Source organism: Mustela erminea, chromosome 4 (assembly GCF_009829155.1).
Source record: "Mustela erminea isolate mMusErm1 chromosome 4, mMusErm1.Pri, whole genome shotgun sequence".
Lineage (NCBI taxonomy): Eukaryota > Metazoa > Chordata > Mammalia > Carnivora > Mustelidae > Mustela > Mustela erminea.
The window spans coordinates 141335462-141353682 of NC_045617.1; the positions used below are offsets into that span (position 1 = coordinate 141335462).

At 48.8% G+C, this 18221-nt stretch overlaps 1 protein-coding gene across 3 annotated transcripts in view; it reads left to right on the plus strand.

The window, feature by feature from the left end:
* The window catches only part of KDM1B (lysine demethylase 1B), a 60799-nt gene that overhangs the window by 37032 nt on the left and 5546 nt on the right, over positions 1–18221 (plus strand). For all 3 annotated transcript variants that reach the window (XM_032341195.1, XM_032341196.1, XM_032341197.1), the window contains 11 exons: positions 572–748; positions 1157–1231; positions 4153–4290; positions 5270–5441; positions 8310–8437; positions 9605–9736; positions 10276–10350; positions 14069–14185; positions 14869–14994; positions 15765–15887; positions 17469–17621. In XM_032341195.1, the coding sequence (XP_032197086.1) occupies positions 572–748; positions 1157–1231; positions 4153–4290; positions 5270–5441; positions 8310–8437; positions 9605–9736; positions 10276–10350; positions 14069–14185; positions 14869–14994; positions 15765–15887; positions 17469–17621 (1416 nt within the window). The remainder of the gene's footprint in view (positions 1–571; positions 749–1156; positions 1232–4152; positions 4291–5269; positions 5442–8309; positions 8438–9604; positions 9737–10275; positions 10351–14068; positions 14186–14868; positions 14995–15764; positions 15888–17468; positions 17622–18221) is intronic.

Consider the following 18221-nt stretch of genomic DNA (forward strand, 5'->3'; position numbering starts at 1 on the left):
TACCGTTGTAAAAGGTACAGTCTGTGGCATTAAATAGTGTTGTGTAATCATCCCCACATCTCGTTCTAGAACTTTTGGTTACCCCCAGAGGAAACCCCACAGCCAGTAAACAGCGACTCCCCATTCCTCCCTCCCCCCAGCCTCTGGCAAGCACTGATCTACACTTCCTGCCTCTCTAGATTTGCCCATGGCAAGTTGTTCCTACAAATGGAATCCTACAGCATGTGATCTCCCGTGAGGAGCTTCTTCAAGCAGAATCCCGTTTGTAGGATTCCTCCGTGTTGTGGCACGGATCAGTACCTCATTTCTTTTTATGGCCAAATAATGGCCCACGTACCTATCTACCCCCATTTGGTTTGTCCATCATCCGTTGATGGACCCTTGGATAGTCCCACCTTTTGGCAATTTGAGTAGCGGGAATAAGAATTTTGTATGAGCTTCCGTTTTCAGTTCTTTTCAGTGGATATCCAGGACGGGGCCTGCTGGGTCACAGAGGAATTCTGTTCAATTTTCGAGGAGCCCAAAGTTCCGTCTACTTGTCTTAACAGTCTGGTTTTGTTTGCACACACAGGAAGCTCTTACCCCTCAGAAATGTATTCCCCACATCATTGTCCGGGGTCTCGTGCGTATCCGGTGCGTGCAGGAAGTGGAGAGGATCCTTTATTTTATGACGAGGAAAGGTCTCATCAACACGGGAGTTCTCAGCGTCGGCACCGACCAGCATCTTCTTCCTAAAGATTACCACAACGTAGGTGGCTGTTGCTCTCACGGTAACACAACCGCCATCACGATACATGCTAGTCTGCGACAACAGCATTAGTGGGTACTAGTTAATGGTACTCGTGTCAGTCACGTGATCACCACAGAAGCTACAGAGTAAGAGTTGTGTAGACTGTGCTCCTCTGGGGAAGAGACTATCAGGCACCGGTGCCCTAGACTGTGGAAAAGAGGAGGGGCTTATTACATGCATCCATATTCTTTAGGAAAGTAATTTTCTATGAACATCTAAGAAATGTAGATGAACTAATGTGGCTTGGCAGTTAGTACCTTCTTAGAACAACTAGAACAATATATTGCTTTCATTTCTCTAATTGGGTCCTTTTAAAAAAATTTTTCCTTTTTTTTTCTTTTCTTCCTTTTTTTTTTTTTTTAAAAGAAATCTGTCATCATTATCGGGGCTGGTCCAGCAGGATTAGCAGCTGCTAGGCAACTGCATAACTTTGGAATTAAGGTAAGAGTTTTGGGGACATGGAGTTGATAACAGATGGTTAACCGTGCCCTTTGGTCCAGAATTTCTAAGATTTAGAAACTGGTTTCTGATTTTGGTGGCGAGTGTGACATCACTGTATATCTTTATAATCTTTCTAACTGCTCCTAGGAAAGATACAGCATTTGAAATGGGTTTAATAAAAGAAAGGTGGCGGGAATAGCCATTCTCCGCAGCTTTAGGACAGGGTTTATTTTTGTTTTTTTTTTTAGGATTTTATTTATTTATTTGACAGAGAGAGATCACAAGTAGGCAGAGAGGCTGGCAGAGAGAGAGAGAGGAGGAAGCAGGCTCACTGCTGAGCAGAGAGCCCAATGCAGGTCTCAATCCCAGGACCCTGGGATCATGACCTGAGCCGAAGGCAGAGGCTTTAACCCACTGAGCCACCCAGGCGCCCCAGGACAGGGTATTAGACTCCTTTTTTTTTTTTTTTTTTGAAGATTTTATTTATTTATTTGTCAGAGAGGGAGAGAGCGAGCACAGGCGGAAAGAATGACAGGCAGAGGCAGAGGGAGAAGCAGGCTCCCCACCGACAAGGAGCCCGATGCGGACTCGATCCCAGGACGCTGGGATCATGACCTGAGCCGAAGGCAGCTGCTTAACCAACTGAGCCACCCAGGCGTCCCAGAGTATTAGACTCCTAATGAGCAAATCAGAAGGGAGTCCGTGCAGAAACTAAAGCAAAAATTCTCCACGAGCTGTTAGACAACACCACAGATGGCACACTGGGAAAAAGTCCTTGTTTTTGTAATAGTTTGAGATAACAAATAGCAGCTTGGAAATTCACTGTTTCCTGTATAAAATTTTCTGAAACACACAGTAATTTTTCTCTTGCAAATGAAAGGTATCCTTTTTTGAGTAAGTTCTGTGCCCAGCGTGGAGCTTGAGCCCGTCACCCTATGATCAGCTGTCGTGTGCTTGACTGACTAGCTAGCCAGGTGCCCCTCAAAGGCACACTTGGAGTCTTGGAGTCTTACTTTGGAACATGATCTTTGCTTCTGGAAGCAAGATTGAATTGGTTAATCCATGGTTCAGACAGGATTACGTGACTTCTAAAGGGCTATACGTACTTGAGGTGGTCTACTTCTGCAAGGTAGGATAGTTTTTCACTAGGGTGTGGCCTTCTTCCAGTTGTTCAGAATTAGCCTAAATAGAGACTTACAAAAAATATCATGCAGTTCAGAATCTCATTTTCATTAGATTCATTCGAATTAACCACACCCCTCAATTTGTGACTTTCTAAGTCTGACACACTTCTTTCTTTAAAAAACTTATTTTTCAAGGACTTTGGTTTTCAGTTAAACCAAACATGAAAATCAGTTTGGTAGAATTGAATTAGTCTTAGCACTTTTCTCTGGCTGAAAGAAATGACAACTTGTTCACAATGTCTTTCTGCTGGAGGAGTTTCAGAGATGAGAAAAGTTTTCAGTAGCTATTTCTAAGAGAAGTTTTCCTCGGTTGAATGGAAGATGTAAGCCTTGGGTTACATGATTTTCCTCACAAAGCAGAAGAACCTGAGTTGGATTTATGGGAAGTGTGTTTGCACTTCAAAGTATTTTCTGAATGGTATTAAGCTAGGACGTGTTTGAATCGATCATTTATGTATTCCAGCGTTAGCTATTAGCACCAAGATCTTTTGTTTGTTTTTGTTAGGGAAACTCACAGATGATGTTGCAAGGAAGGTTATTAATATCCAAAGTCTAGGGGGCTGTCTTTAATACAGTACCTTCCTCTTACACTAAAACAAAACCAGACACCCCTGGGTCTATGTTAATCTGTATGAAGTCAGAGAAAAGAGGGCGGGGAAGGTTAGAACCTCAGGTTGTAACCTTCCTTGTTGGAGAGAATGAGGAATAAGAATATTCAGAGGAGCACTCCCCTTCTCTGCTCTTTCACCAGGTGATGAGAGACCCCAAAGAGACCAACCGTCCTTCTTCTGTTAGGAAAGAGATTCCCCAGAGTAACCGAGATGGTTGACTTGGGGAACATCCCTGAGCAAGTTGAAAGAGTCCTGTTAGGGATCCAGAAGTGAAACGAAGTAGGAGTCACATTTCCCCTGGGTTACTGCGACCCAAGGAAGCGTGGCGCTCGTTGTCAGAACTGTCCGCCACCAGCAGCTCCTCATGCCGTGCAAAATTGGGGGGAGGTAATGTTGTCTGGGTGTGGGGCCAACCTGCTTAGGCCAGGCCCACCAGGTCATACTTGGGTAGTATGATCAACGTACACTTTTATTTTTAACAGTAGTCTTTTCCTAGGGAAGTTAAGGCCTATTTGCAAAGCTGAAGGCATTTTCCTCGACACAGAGACGTTTTATAGGAAAACTCACCTCTTTAGTCTGGTTTCTTATAGTGCTTATATATTTATTTATTTATTTTTAAAGATTTTGTTTATTTGACAGAGATCACAAGTGGGGGTGGGAAGCATGCTCCCCGCTGAGCAGAGAGCCTGATATGGGGCCCGATCCCAGCACCCTGGGATCACGACGTGAGCCAAAGGCAGACGGTTTAACCCACTGAGCCACCCAGGCACCCCTCTTACAGTGCTTTTTAATTTATGGACTAGTATTAAGTAAAAACTTTCAGAGTACGTTTCATGTGCTAATTCATCCAATCTTATCATTATGGCATTGGAGACGAGAGAGATCTCGTTTGAGGGATCTCGCTAGCAGACCACTCACTCCGCTTCTTGCTAAAAACTGGATGGTTTGTTTCAACATCTACATTGGCTTCTGTTCACGCTACCTTCTTTTTAAAGTTTTTTCCCGAGTGATACCATAATTAACCAGATATGGAACTTACGTAACTGTGTGTAATTCTGGATTTATAGCACTGTGTTTAATACGGTTTCTTACCCTATTCAGCTTCCCTGATTGCCTGTGTTTTTAGGTAACTGTCTTGGAAGCCAAAGACCGAATTGGAGGCCGAGTATGGGATGATAAATCTTTTAAAGGCGTCACAGTGGGAAGAGGAGCCCAGATTGTCAACGGCTGTATCAACAACCCAGTAGCACTAATGTGTGAACAAGTGGGTTTCTTTAACATTTGTGTTGTAGATAATCAGAAGAAAAAATGGTCTCATTTTTCTTGTGTGTAGTATTAATAATGCTTTTTGATGATACAGAACCACCCCTAAATGATTTCTTGCCCCCTCACCCCACCCCCATGAAACGTCAACAAAAGTAGTTAGAGTTCTTCCTTTCAGAGAAGGTAGAACTGTAGCATGCATAAAAAAAATTTTTTTTGAGATTTTTAATTATATTTGTGTGTTATTTCCAGGCCACTTGATTAGCTCATCTTACGGCTGCCAGATGGAGCCCATAAAAATACAGAATGCCCAGCTATGTTTGACTTTTGGATAAACAACAAGTATTGTGTTTAGGATAGGTATGTCCCAAATATTCCATGGGATGTTTTGCATGCAATATTTGGGACATACTTACACTAAAACAAATCAAAAACAATAACAAACAGATACCAAAACCCAAACTACTCATTGTTCCTCTGAAAGTCCAATTTTACCTGGGCATCCTGTCTTTTATTGGGCGACTCTCTGTAGTTTCACTGAAGACCCGGTAGGCCCAAGGTTTTTTCCTGAAGTATTACGTATTGACAGTAAATTCAGCATCACCTTCCATGAGTGTCTGTGTGGTTGCGTGCTCATTTACGGGAGAGTCCACAGTGGGGCTGGAATGTCAGAACAAGGAGAGGCCGTGCTCGGCCGTAGCACTGGGAGCATTAATACATGCTGCCCGCAAAGCTGTAGAGTGCATGGCATGGACGCTGCTGCTGTCACTTCACCTTCTCCTGAAATAAGGTCTCGTGGATTTCATGCTCTTTTTCTCACTGCCTCCCTTTGCTGCCACCCCCCAGGAAGCACATTTAGCTTTCTCTTCGAGAACTGCTAGACCATTTTCTCCATGAGAGCTCTGTCTAATTTCAGCTTAGAACCTGTAAGTATTTTTTCCAGGGCAAAATTTCACCTTCTTATTCTTATTATTTTGAAGCTTGGCATCAGCATGCATAAATTTGGAGAGAGATGTGACTTAATTCAGGAAGGTGGACGAATTACTGACCCCACCATTGACAAGCGCATGGATTTTCATTTTAATGCTCTCTTGGATGTTGTCTCTGAGTGGAGGAAGGATAAGACTCAGCTCCAAGATGTTCCTTTAGGAGGTATGGGGGAGTGGCGTTCTGAATGTTCCATCGCAGTCCCCTTGTCTCCCTAGCTTGATGAACACTAGCAGCGTCCACCTGTGTGCTCGGACGTCCGCCGTCGGAGGAGTCCTGTGAAGGGCACCTGGCAGGCTCAGTCCGTAGAGCTTGCGACTCTTGATCTCGGGGTCACGGGTTCAGTCCCCATGATGGGCAAAGAGCATGTGTTAAAACACACACACACAGAGGAGAAGTCCTAGGAGCCTTCCTTCTGGACTGTTACGCTCTGTGGAGAACTTTCTCAAGGACCTGTAGAGGCTTGTGTGCGTGAACACACTCAGATTTTATGTTGCATAAAATAGCTGATGTTTAAAAGATTTACTTAAATGTTTAATCTTCAGCTTCCCAGAGGAGCTTATTTTAAGGAAACGTGGTATAGGCCCCATGTGAATAGTCCCTACACAATGTCCCTTCTAGATGAAAAGAGTTTTTGTCTGTCAGGAATTCTTTTCCCTTTTTGGGGGCAATAGCTTGAGGTGGTTTTTTTTGTTTTGTTTGTTTATTTGTTTTTTGGTATGTTTTATTTAAGAATGTAAGAATATGTGGTGCAGTTGGAAAATTTTAATTCAAAATTGCTAGGCTTTGTTACTAATTGGACCAAATATTCTCAGTTGATTGTACTCTTTGGAAAACTTGTAAGCACTCATTTTCACGAGGGTGCCAGTGGAGATTTGACCATTCTGCTTCTTAAGTTGATGTTCGTTTAGCCTACAGTTCTTACGACCCGTATGTACCACTCATGGGTTTTGGTGGCCTGTTGTGGTTTCTTCAAGTGCGATCATTTGAACTCTGTTCTCAGGATGTTAATTTGCTTCAGGTGTATGTTTCCTTGAAAGGGTTCTTAGTTCTGCGTCCTGGTATATGCTCCCTCATTGTTTGGGGTCGAGGTCTCAGTAGCAAGCACTGTCCCCTCTCTTTCCCCTCCCTTCCCCCTCCTGCTTGAGACCCTCTAGTCACCCTTATTTGTAAATGAGCCTCTACGGACTCTCACACAACATTTTCAGAAATTGGGCGGCACAGGGATCATTTCATCAAACGGAGTTAATGGCCAGACCCAGGGGGATGTTGTTGACTTTTCTGGAGTTGGGGACCGTTCCTAGGCTGACTTGGTGGATGTGCTCAGAATTTAGTGAGTGTTGTGTGCGTGGGGGGTAATTGCTGGATGGGCGGGGGGGGGTCGTCCTAAGACCCAAAAGGTCTTACACCCAAAAGGCCACCAGGTAAAAATGTTAACAATATTGCTTTGTCTTGGCCAATTAAAAAAAGTTATCAAGGGAGGGTCTGCGACACCAACTGTGTAAGTTGTGTTTTCTAATTAGTATTATCTGGGAAAGCTCTAATAACGGTGCGTACGTGTCTGCATGAACAAGGTCCCGGTTCTCTCCCGCCTCGTAGTGTCTGCGCGGAGATGCCAGCTCATTAGCACTTTGCTGAAAACATCCAGATAGAAACACTGAGAAGCGAGAGTTAATTTCAGAGAGCATATGTACTAAAGCTTTTAAGTGTAATTTACATAAAATTCACATTAAGGCTTTTCCCAGTCTATTAATACTTAATTTTATATCTTGGTTTTTAGAGATCTTGGTTCCTCCCGAATCTCTACAAAACCTGAAGGAAAATAGAAACCATGTAGCAGGAGGCAGGGTAGGACTGCAAGATGATGATGAAGGTAGTGCAAAGGCCCTGTGGTCGGGGAGGCTGAAGCCTAGCACGGACCCAGCGGTGCCGTGGCCATCCCCATATCGTGATGTAGCATGAATTTGAATGAGAGGCTGGAGTTGTCAAATTTTTTTTTTTCTTAACTCACTTTCAGTTCCCTGTCTAGTTGAGCAAGTACACAGACTTGATAGAAGGAAGCTTTGAGTCTACAGCCTACATGTGGGCTGGTGGTCATCACGGCGAAGGTTACGAAGAAGTGCCATGTGCTAAGATGTTTACAGTTTGTCAGACACGAGCCCCCCCCACCCCCCCACAAAGGGAATCTAAGACAGAGCCAAGCGAGGATACCACAGGGCTGTGTGTCTGTGCAGTTGAACGTTCTGGTTGCGTGGAATGGATGAAGGTGGGGGTTGCTAGTAAGCAGGATTCCCGAGGCGTGTGGTGGCCGGCGGATGCTGGAGTGGAAGGGGGCCGGGCCGGGCCGTGGGGGGCAGCCAGTGAGGGGCGAGGTGGCAGCAGTCCTCCCACGGTTGGCATTTACCCCGCAGAGACCCGGCTGCCCCTCAGCAGAGCGTGTGAACGGGCAGGTAGTAGGTGCTGTCTTTAGAAAGGCTGAAAGTGTGCTGGCTTGGTCTGGCTGTGGGTTTGGGGATTTATTACACAGGCAGCAGAAAACCAGTAATGAAAAGGCATGGAGGCAGAAGGCTCAGGTGACGAAAGCCCGCGATGGATTATTCTTGTTTTGGAGAGAATGTAGCCGGTAGTCAATTGTAGGGCTCTGCCTTGAGGTGAGATGTTCTAAGAACTGGACTTGAGGTGGTCGCGGTACCAGAAAGGGAGGAGGAATTTTCTCTGGGGGCACAGGGGGTACCTCCCCCTCCAAACTTGAGCAAAAAAGAAGAAATTGTTCAATGAGGCAGTAACGAAACATGGTTGAAGATGCAGAGCCTACAGACTGTGTTTCCAGTTAAGATAAGCTTTTCCTTCCTGAGCGAAACCAACCTTATCAACATGTCCTGTCCCCCCAACCCCACGCACCCCGGGTTTCCTTGGGAAGGGACCTCCGCCGCTTGGGGGTTTGTGGGGTCGCCGGAGGAACAGAACGCAGGGTAAAGGATGGGGAAACGACGTGACCGCTCTTGGCTCTGCTTTGCTCCCTTCCCGTTACAGAAAAGATAGAGGAGATCTACAAAGCGTTCATCACGGAGTCCGGCGTCCAGTTCAGTGAGCTCGAGGAGCAGGTGCTACACTTCCACCTGAGCAACCTGGAGTACGCCTGCGGCAGCAGCCTCCGCCAGGTGTGCGGGCTCACGGGGGCCGGGGCGCGCGTGTCTGTGTGCGGGCTCCCGGCTGGGGACATGTGCTGGTGCGCGTGTTTCCACGTGCCGGGTGTTGGCCCTGACCCAGGCTCGGCGCATGTTGGTGCGTGTGTCCGTGTGCCGGCTCTTGGCCCGGAACCCGGGCTGCTCTAGGTAAACAGGAAATACGGGTTCTGCTCTTTGCAAGTTCAAAAACCATGACTTCTGAGCGAAGTCGCCCCACCGTGGTTTAGACCTCGTTTTGTTGTTAAAGCTGGAGAAACCTTTCTTCAGAGAATGTGTCAGGAGGGCCCTGGCGCTGGATCTGCGCGGGGCCCAGAGCCGGGCGTGCTGGCTGCCCTCCTTCCCCTGCGCGCCCTGCTCCGCGGAGGCCCTGCAGGCGGCCCTGGGGAGCCCTGCGCGGTCTGAGAGCACTGCTCTCCGGAGACCGAAATAGAGGAGCTTTGCAGGCGTGGTCTGTGAATCTTGTTGAAATAAATTTAAACGTGCCTCACTCCTGTAACGACCATGGTTTTGATACTCAGATCTTATTTTGAATTGAGGCTCCACAGATAACCCTGGCTTATTGTCCAAATCAGGATATCTCCATTTTCATTCGATTCTTTTTTTTTTTTTTAACTCTTTTATTTGTCAGAGAGAGGGAGGGAGAGGTAGACAGAGGGAGGAGCAGACTCCCCGCTGAGCAAGGACCCCCCACACACACCACACACACCCCCCACCCCCTGAGACCATGACCTGAGCTGAAGGCAGATGCTTAACCAGCTGAGATACCCTGGCATTCACCATTGCCATCGGAGTAACGTTGTTTTCCGAAATCATGCAGGATTTCAGCCTCTATAGAAATGCCACGTTGGCATGCTTATAGATGGAGTTCTCCAGTTTCATTCATCGAGTTCTGCTTTTTCAGCATTGTTGATACACAGTATACCTTGCTGTCAAGGAGCAGGTCCAAATCATGTCTACCTTTTGTTCTAAAATAAGCTTTCCTGGAGTGCTTGGCTGGCTTAGTCGGTGGAAGATGCCAGTCTCGGCCTTGGGGTCATGAGTTCAAGTCCCACATTAGGGGTAGAGTTTACATAATAAATAGATGGATAGATAGACAGACAGACAAAAAAATAAGCTTTCCTGCACATTATCGCTTCCCAGGTGTCTGCTCGCTCCTGGGACCACAACGAATTCTTTGCCCAGTTCGCTGGTGACCACACTCTGCTAATGCCTGGCTACTCTGTAATCATTGAGAAACTGGCAGAAGGCCTAGACATTCGGCTCGAGTCTCCAGTGAGTGTTGACAGCGTTGGACGGGGGGAGCTCTGAATTGACCTTGTGTTTGGAGGGTGGGAAGCGTGGGGCGCGTGGGTGGCACAGGAGACAGGTGCTTGCCGTGACCTCGTTCATTAGGTAGCCCCGCTGTTTGGAAGCAGCCGTGGTGCAGATGCATCTTGGTTACTCATGTGTGCGGGAGTCTCATGACCTCCCTGACGCTGTGCATCTGTGTTCATTCGGAAATTTTTCCCTTCGCGTGTTTGTCCCTATGCGTTCGCACTGCGCATTGCTCTGATCACAGGGGCTGTAACTTATGTGTATCCTTCACTTTAGATAAGCGATTTTAAAGATTTTCCATATTCTGACAGTGTTTATAAATTTTAATGACTGGGTGAGAGTTCCCTGAAGTAAGCTGTAAGTGTCGTTCAGATCTCTGAATGCCAGAAAATGATTCTTTGGCGTCTTGGAGATAGAAATTCACACGATGTACTTGGAGAGGATCCTGGATCGTACGGCTCCGTCTCATGGTTTTCATGATTGTTTTTCTCGAGCAGGTACAGAGCATTGACTATTCTGGAGATGAAGTGCAGGTTACCATTACGGATGGGACAGGGTATACAGCACAAAAGGTAGGTGCTAGAGTTTCACTAGGTGCTGCTACGGGCCTGGGGGTCTGGGAAAATCGTGTTTTCCACCAAGTAGTTTGCCTTTGTTAATCTGCCTGGAGATGGAGTCCTGAAGACTTACCTGTCTCCACTCAATCCTGTGTGGGTCTGCAGATCTGAATCGATCTAACACCATATGGATTTCATGGTAGGTGGAATTCTGAAAAGTGTTTCTTGTGGTACATGAGTCCTGAGAGTTGAATAAGAAAAATCCTTTGGCCAAATAAGTTTGAAAAGTACTGTGTACTGCATTCTACTTTTTGGGTTAAGTATGAGTATGTTAAAGGCTCTGAGAAGTTGTGTATTACCAAAAAAAAGTTTATTTTGTTTAATTCTTGGTACTTTCCAAGTTGGCGGTGGGTTTTTTTTTTTGTTTTTTTTTTTTTTAGTTTGTTTTGCCATGGGATCATTTTTCTGTTCAAGGCAGCTCTGTGTTTTCATTTTGAAACTGTCAGGAGAACTTTTATATTTTGGGGATTTTTTATAAACTTCAGTAGGTGGACAGTGGAAGGTGTTATACTCTGGGATGTCACACGGAGATTTCTGTATTGCTGGGGAGAGCAGGGGTGCTCTCCTTGAAGCAGAAGGGATGAATAAGCCCCATAAGTTTATTTCGATTTATTTATGTCTGAAATGAGGACCCAAATGTATAACTGAGAGACTATCACTGGTTCCTAGATTAGCTGTGCAGTTATTTCCAGGTACTCCACGGCCCACGATGCTCCTAAGGATCGCATGTCAAGTGAAGAGACGGGGGCTAGGGTATGAGCCCACGGGGCAGATCCTCCTGTCACTCCCGCCATTGGCTAGCGGGGGCGTTGGGGCTGGTGGGATGCAGTCTTTGGACTGTAGTGCTTCTTAGTCCCGGCTCACATGGGAACCGCCCATGAGGGGCTTAGGAAGAAAAACTGCAGCCAGAGCTCCTCCCCGCACAGGTTCTCAGGGACTCGGGCTGGTCATGTCTGTAATGCTTCCCCCGGTCAGTCCAGCCTGCGGCCGGGCCAGCGACAGTGTCCTCTACTGTGAGCCCCAAAGTGAGAGTCAGGCTAATATCTGAGGCTCCTCCTGGTGGTGAAATTTTTTTTAAATACCTCTTTGTAAAATTGTACATTAGCTGATGGCTGAACCTCTGGGATTTTGTGACTCTGCCTCTTGGCGGCCCCTGCTGGGTCACCGTCTGCTAGGTCACCCTCTGCCTGACCCTGACCAGGCACCTTTGCATTCCTTTCTTTGGATCCGACTCTCCAGGGGTATTAGGGCAGAGCCGTGTTTCAAAGTCTGCTCCGAAATGTTTAAAGTCTTTTTATTTTTATGGTAGTCTGCACGCATCACATGGTTTGAATTGGAAGTTTCCAAACCAACTTGTAAGTGAAGGATGACCGCCCCAGCCTGACACACCCACAAACGTTTACAAACAAAGCTGCAGTGCGGGTCTCCAGGCTGCTTGCTCTGAGAGCTGGTGTGAGTCTCTGGCCAGCTCTGTTTATCTCTTCCGCCTGTTTACCTTAGCTCATGGGATTTTTTTTTTTTTAAGATTTTATTTATTTATTTGACAGACAGAGATCACAAGTAGACAGAGAAGCAGGCAGAGGAAGGGGGCAGCAGGCTCCTCAATGAGCAGAGAGCCTGATGGGGGACCCAGTGGCAGGACCCTGAGATCATGACCTGAGCTGAAAGCAGAGGCTTAACCCACTGAGCCACTCAGGTGCCCAGCTCATATGCTTTTGAAAGCTTTTTGGTTGTTAAGAAAATATCTAGATCTGGGACACCTGGGTGGCTCAGTTGGCAAGTGCCTGCCTTCAGCTCAGGTCATGATCTGGAGGTCCTGGGACCGAGTCCCTGCTCAGTGGGGAGCCTGCTTCTTGCTCTGCCTGCTGCTCCCCCTGCTTATACAGTCGCTTTCTCACTGACAAATAAATAAATAAATAAAATCTTAAAATCTAGATCTTATTTCCTTGAAGTTCCTATGCATCCACGAGAACAATTGCTCCTTTTTAAAAAAAGATTTTATGTATTTATTTGACAGAGAAACAGAGCACAGGAGCAGGGGGACGGGGAGAGGGAGAAGCAGGCTCCTGTTGAGCAGGGAGCCTGGCATGGGGCTCCATCCCAGGACCATGGGATTGTGACCTGAGCTGAAGGCAGACGCTTAACCAACTGAGCCACCCAGGCGTTGCCCCCTCCCCTTTTTCTTTGATTTCATGGTGATGACACTAAAAATACTTTCTACATGTTCCCTGTGGCAGAAAATAGTGACACAATGATAGGAAGAACTCTGGCCTTCCTGGGATCCTGGAGCTGGGGTTCAAACCAAGCACACTCAGTCTTTGGTGAGGGTTCTGGTAGCTAGAGTGGTTGGCATTCAGTTCCATGGCACGCTGCTCCTGCTGTGCAGGCCCCCAGCATAGCTGGCGGAAGTAGACACACACACACACACACACACACACACTTCCCAGACTCCCTAGCAACTGAGGTTCTGGATGGAAATGGTGCAGCCACTCAGCCACACAAGTGGGAGACTTGGAAGCCCTGGTGTGGCTTCTGCTTCACTTTCGACGAGCAGGACGGTCAAGGTGTCAGGCTCTCCTGCAGCGGGGCCGGTGGAGGCCCCAGGGTCCACTCCCTCTCCGCAGGGGAGTCACAAGGCAGGGCCTCAGGAGCCCACGTTGCTGGTGCAGCTTGTTCTGTAAGCGGCACGATTCTCGAGCCGGCAGCAGGAGTGATGGCTTCTGGCGCTGGTCATGGTGACGTGGCTCTGGAGCCAGAGATGTCCCGACTGCATGCAGAGACAGCAGCTCTTTGTGGCCGGGTTCTGTGATGGGACTTGGAGGGTCATTCTTTTTTTTTTTTTTTTTAAAGATTTTATTTATTTATTTGACAGAAATCACAAGTAGGCATAGAGGCAGGCAGAGAGAGAGGAAGGGAAGCAGGCTCCCTGCTGAGCAGAGAGCCCGATGCGGGACTCGATCCCAGGACCCTGAGATCATGACCTGAGCTGAAGGCAGTGGCTTAACCCACTGAGCCACCCAGGCGCCCCTGGAGGGTCATTCTTGAAGGCGCTGTTAGCACCTGTTACTTCAGTTCTCCTAAATGATTTTGTGAGCCATTGGAGACCCCGCGATAAATTGTTTTCTCCTTAAAAAAATTTTTTGTGGCTCTCTGTGATTATAATACTCTGTACTGTTTTTGATGTGCTTTACCATTTATGTAACATATTGATGTATGTTTTAAGAGTTTTCATTTTAAGCCTTACCTTAGTTCTTTGAGGTTAGCAGGGCAGGTATTGGCCACACACTAGAAAGTGTCAGATATGATAAACAAATATAGTTTCCTGATTCCATATTTAGGATTATTTCCTATTACAGTACTGCTTTTCAGGATTGGGATCTATTGACCCTTTCTACCCAGGGTTATTCTAAACCATCAAGACCTTTCTGTGAGTTCTTCCATGTGGATGCCACTTCTGCTCAGCCAGGCACCCTTGTGCAGTGAACAACCTGGCCAATGGTACATGACGGCACTTGCTCTTCCCAGTATAACATGGGATGTTGACAGTCTCATGATTGGCAGTAGGGAGAAATGTCCTTTGTGTGTTGAGATTTTCCTGGAAATGAACCCACTGAGTGGTTGTGGTGTTAGGTTCAGTTGCTTTCGTGTGTTCATTGTTCATTTTTTCTCACAGGTATTAGTCACGGTTCCACTGGCCTTACTGCAGAAGGGTGCCATCCACTTTAACCCACCACTGTCAGAAAAGAAGATGAAGGCTATCAACAGCTTAGGTGCAGGCATCATTGAAAAGGTGACAAGTTACTCAAGCCGGGTGACTGGAGTTCCTTATGGTATTGGGCAGTAGGGGATAATTTTTTAATTCAAATAAAATTCAAAGATTTTCTTTACATTGGAATAATCATTCATGAAGAATACAGAAGGATACTAGCAAAACGAGAGGAGGAAAGCTGGGCCAAGGTCTGAATTTTGACATTAGGAAAATGAATCTTATTATTCAGAATTTTTACTTGGCATAAATATGGAAAAAGGTAGCTATTTTTTTGGTCTTTTTTGGGGCTGCTTTCTTCGCCTGCCCTCCATTAATTGGTCCCAGTGAGGAGAGAGTTTCAGTTGCTCTGCCTTTAAAATCTCTAGCAGAAATGCGAGGGCTTCAGCGGATCCTGGCGGCCCTAGGGGTGGCTAGAATTGGTCGTAGCGACGTTCGCTTCCAGACCGGGTCTTAGGATTGCTTTGCATCTTCCCATCAGCCTGGTGGTTGCTGGTGGGTCCCCTGTCATCGGTGGGAGTATGGGACTGAACAGCACAAAAAGCCAGATGCTCACGAGAGGACAAACAAGACAGGTGCATGGAAAGGGTGCGTTTAGGTTTGTTTTCCATGCTTAGCTCTTCAGTCCAGAACTGTAGGTAGCTTCTTAGAGCTTGCCATACTCCTGATCCCATACTAACCCTCTCCCTCTCTTGCTCACTTTCCAGATTGCCTTGCAATTCCCTTACCGATTTTGGGACAGTAAAGTTCAAGGGGCTGACTTTTTTGGTCACGTACCTCCTAGTGCCAGCAAGCGGGGGCTTTTCGCTGTGTTCTATGACATGGATCCCCAGGTAAGTCGCTGGCGAAATGTGGCTTGAGTTCCCCTGCCGCAGTTAGAATCCGGTCACACTGCGGAGCCGAAGGGCGCGGTGGACGCTCTGGGTCCGTGTTGCTGTGCTTGAGCATGTTTGGCCTGGGCCGTTGTCCGGCAGCAGCCCCCCCACCTGCCGTGTGCTCTTCATGGGCTGTCATTGCTCCCCGGGCAGTGGATCAGTTGCTTTAGGAAACTGGTCTCTCGGGCCGGTGGGGCGTCCTCTTGGGGCGAGTCAGCGAGGCACGGTGAGGAGTGGGACCTGAACACCGCTCTCAAGGGTCCTCCTGTGAGCGGCCCAGAGGGCGAGGGGCGGGCCTGGGACAGGAGAGGAACTACTGGTTCCTGCACATCATTCTTGTTCCCTTTTCTTCTTCCTCCCAAGAAACTTCATCTTAAAAGGTTTCCCTTGGGAGCCACGGGCAAAATTTCTTTACCGTATGGGAAGGATTTTCCCTTATTTTACCTGCAGACATCCCTTCTCCATCCTGTTTCTTCTAGAACGAGTTCGTACAAGGGGAAAGCCTAGAGCATCCCTGAGCCTTCCTATTTACCCTCCTTCCTGAGCTTCTCCTCGAACGACAAAATGTCTAGATGAATAAGGAGTTTTGTGAGGGAAGTGGGCTGGGGACTGAGACGAGGGTGGGGAGGGGCTGTGGGGTCGGGGGTGCTTGTGAGCACAGGGACTGGGGACTTCCGTCCTGCAAGCAGAGAACGTGAACTGCCAGGGCCTTCCTCTCCCGTCTGCAGAAGCAGCACAGCGTGCTGATGTCGGTGGTCGCCGGGGAGGCCGTGGCGTCCGTCAGGACCCTGGACGACAAGCAGGTGCTGCAGCTGTGCATGGCTGTGCTCCGGGAGCTGTTCAAGGAGCAGGTCAGAGAACCAGCGCGCTCTCCGCAGCGGGAGCCCCGAGGATGAAAGCTCTGCGCCTGCGCCGGTCTGCACGGGCCAGCGTGGCAGACAGCAGACTGGGTGGTGTTAACCACAGCCGCGGATTTTCTCCCCGGGCTGGGGCGGGAAGTCCGAGAGCAGGTGCCGGCGGGTCTGGTTCCTTCGGAGGCCGCCCGCCCTCCGTGGCCTGCAGATGGCCGCTGCTCCCTGCCACCTCACTCGCCCTTCCCTCTGCTTGTCCATGGCCTCCCCTCTTCTCGTAAGGACAGCAGTCCTCCTGGGTCAGAGCCCACCCGGAGGCTCTAACGGGATTCCCTCACGGACGGCCCATTCTCAGAAAGCTTCCCCTTCGGAGGTACTGGGGCGAGGGGCAGCAACGTAGGAATTTTAGGGGGACACACAGAGCCTGCAGCGATATTCCTACCACCCGTCACACCACTGTCTTCCTTTTTTGCTCACATCACGCACTCCCTTCCTCCCTCCCTCCCTGTTTTATGCTAATCCACAGAGCATGGCTGTTCGCTGGGGAACTGCCCAAAATGTGGAACGCAGCACGGATTTGCACGTCATTCCTGCAGAGGCTGGGCTGGTCTCCTCCGTGCGGTTCCCGTGGGAGTGTGTGCGCTGCAGCCGGCGCCACGGCCCTGCTCTCCCGGGGATGGCGGAAGCTCCGCGTTTCCCCGACGTCCGGGATTAACCCACAGCTTCCCTTCCGAAGGAATGTTGTCCAGAATTTTCGCCCACCCCCCAGACGCAGCTCGTCCCTTCTCTGTCTTTTTTCTCCGAGGAGCTCAGGGTCCGTGCTATTTGCCACGCTACCAAATCTCACCATTTCTGGAGACCTGGAAATGGCGCGGCTTCCGTCTTTTCCAAATAAAGGAGTGGGAGTAGAAAGTACTGAAATGACTCAAAAGTTACATAAATTAGAGAGAGAGAGGCCTCCCTGGTGGGGGGTGGGGGTGTTGCTTATTTTACATGATGTGATTATATCTTACAGTTGTCCCTCACTTGGGGTTTTTGCCCCAAAACTTGTTTCCATGCTAGTTATTTGGAACTGAGGACATTGTTTCTGTAGAAATAGTTTTCCTGCTGGTGCCTGTCCGAGGCATGGGATTATTTGAAACGTAGTGAACGTGAAACATAGCATCCTACAGCCGTTCTGTGAAGGCTGTTAAGGATTCCAGCCCGTCCCAGGGCTGCCCCCTTCCCTTCTGCTCCGGCCCACCGGCCCCTCTTCTGCCATCGTAGCACCTGCTGGGCTGCCCCGCAGCCAGGGCCGCCCCGAGTCTTAGCCGCTGGCGAGGGCCGGCCTGCTGGGTGAGGGGGCCTGCGTCTCTGGCTGGGGAGGGTGTAGATGGGAGACGTTGGGAGGTTGCAGAGTTTGGGCGGGGCGCCGAGGATGCCACACAAGTCCGGCACCTCGCTGGATGCAGGGGACGGTAGGGGACAGTGCAGAGGGATGAGCCCATTTCTAGAGGCGGGGGCCCGGGGGTCGCTGCTCCAGGCCATAGCTGTCTCAGTCCCTCTTGGATCCTGGTTCATGGTTCCTTCTGCTTGACACAGGAAGTCCCAGATCCCACAAAGTATTTTGTCACTCGGTGGAGCACAGACCCCTGGATCCAGATGGCGTACAGCTTTGTGAAGACAGGCGGGAGCGGGGAAGCCTACGACATCATCGCCGAGGAGATACAAGGAACCGTCTTCTTCGCCGGCGAGGTGCGTGTCAGGGTCCCGAACCAGATGCCTTTTACTTAGTTACTTTCTTTAAATTGAAGTGGGGTATGTCCAAGGTTTCGAAGCAAAGTCAGATATGGTCAAAGGGTTCCGACCCCGGGGACACCTGGGTGGTGCAGTCCCTTAAGCGTCTGACTCTGATTTCAGCTCAGGTCCTGATCTCAGGATGGTGAGATCGAGCCCCGCAGTGGGGCCCCGTGCCAGGATGGAGGCTGCTGCCCTCTCTCCCTGTCCCCTAACTCCCGCACTCTCTCTCCCTCAAATAAAGCTTAAAAAAACCACACACACACACACATCATGACGCAGGACAACAGATGCTCCCTCAACACCCTCCTCCCCCTCCCAGGACAGCTGTTTTTAACCCTTTAGTCGTTGCTTTGGGAATTTACTTCCTGTTTCCAAACATTTCTGCTGTTGACTTCTGATGTGACGAGGCAGACTTGGGCTCTGGCTTCCTCTCAGCTGACGATGTGGCCCGTGTGGTGTGGGGCTTTCACACTGGGAAGCGCATCGGTGCTCCCGTGACGTGGCTTCCTGCAGGGCTGAGGTGTTCATGCAGCTTTGACAGTCGTCACGGCCCCT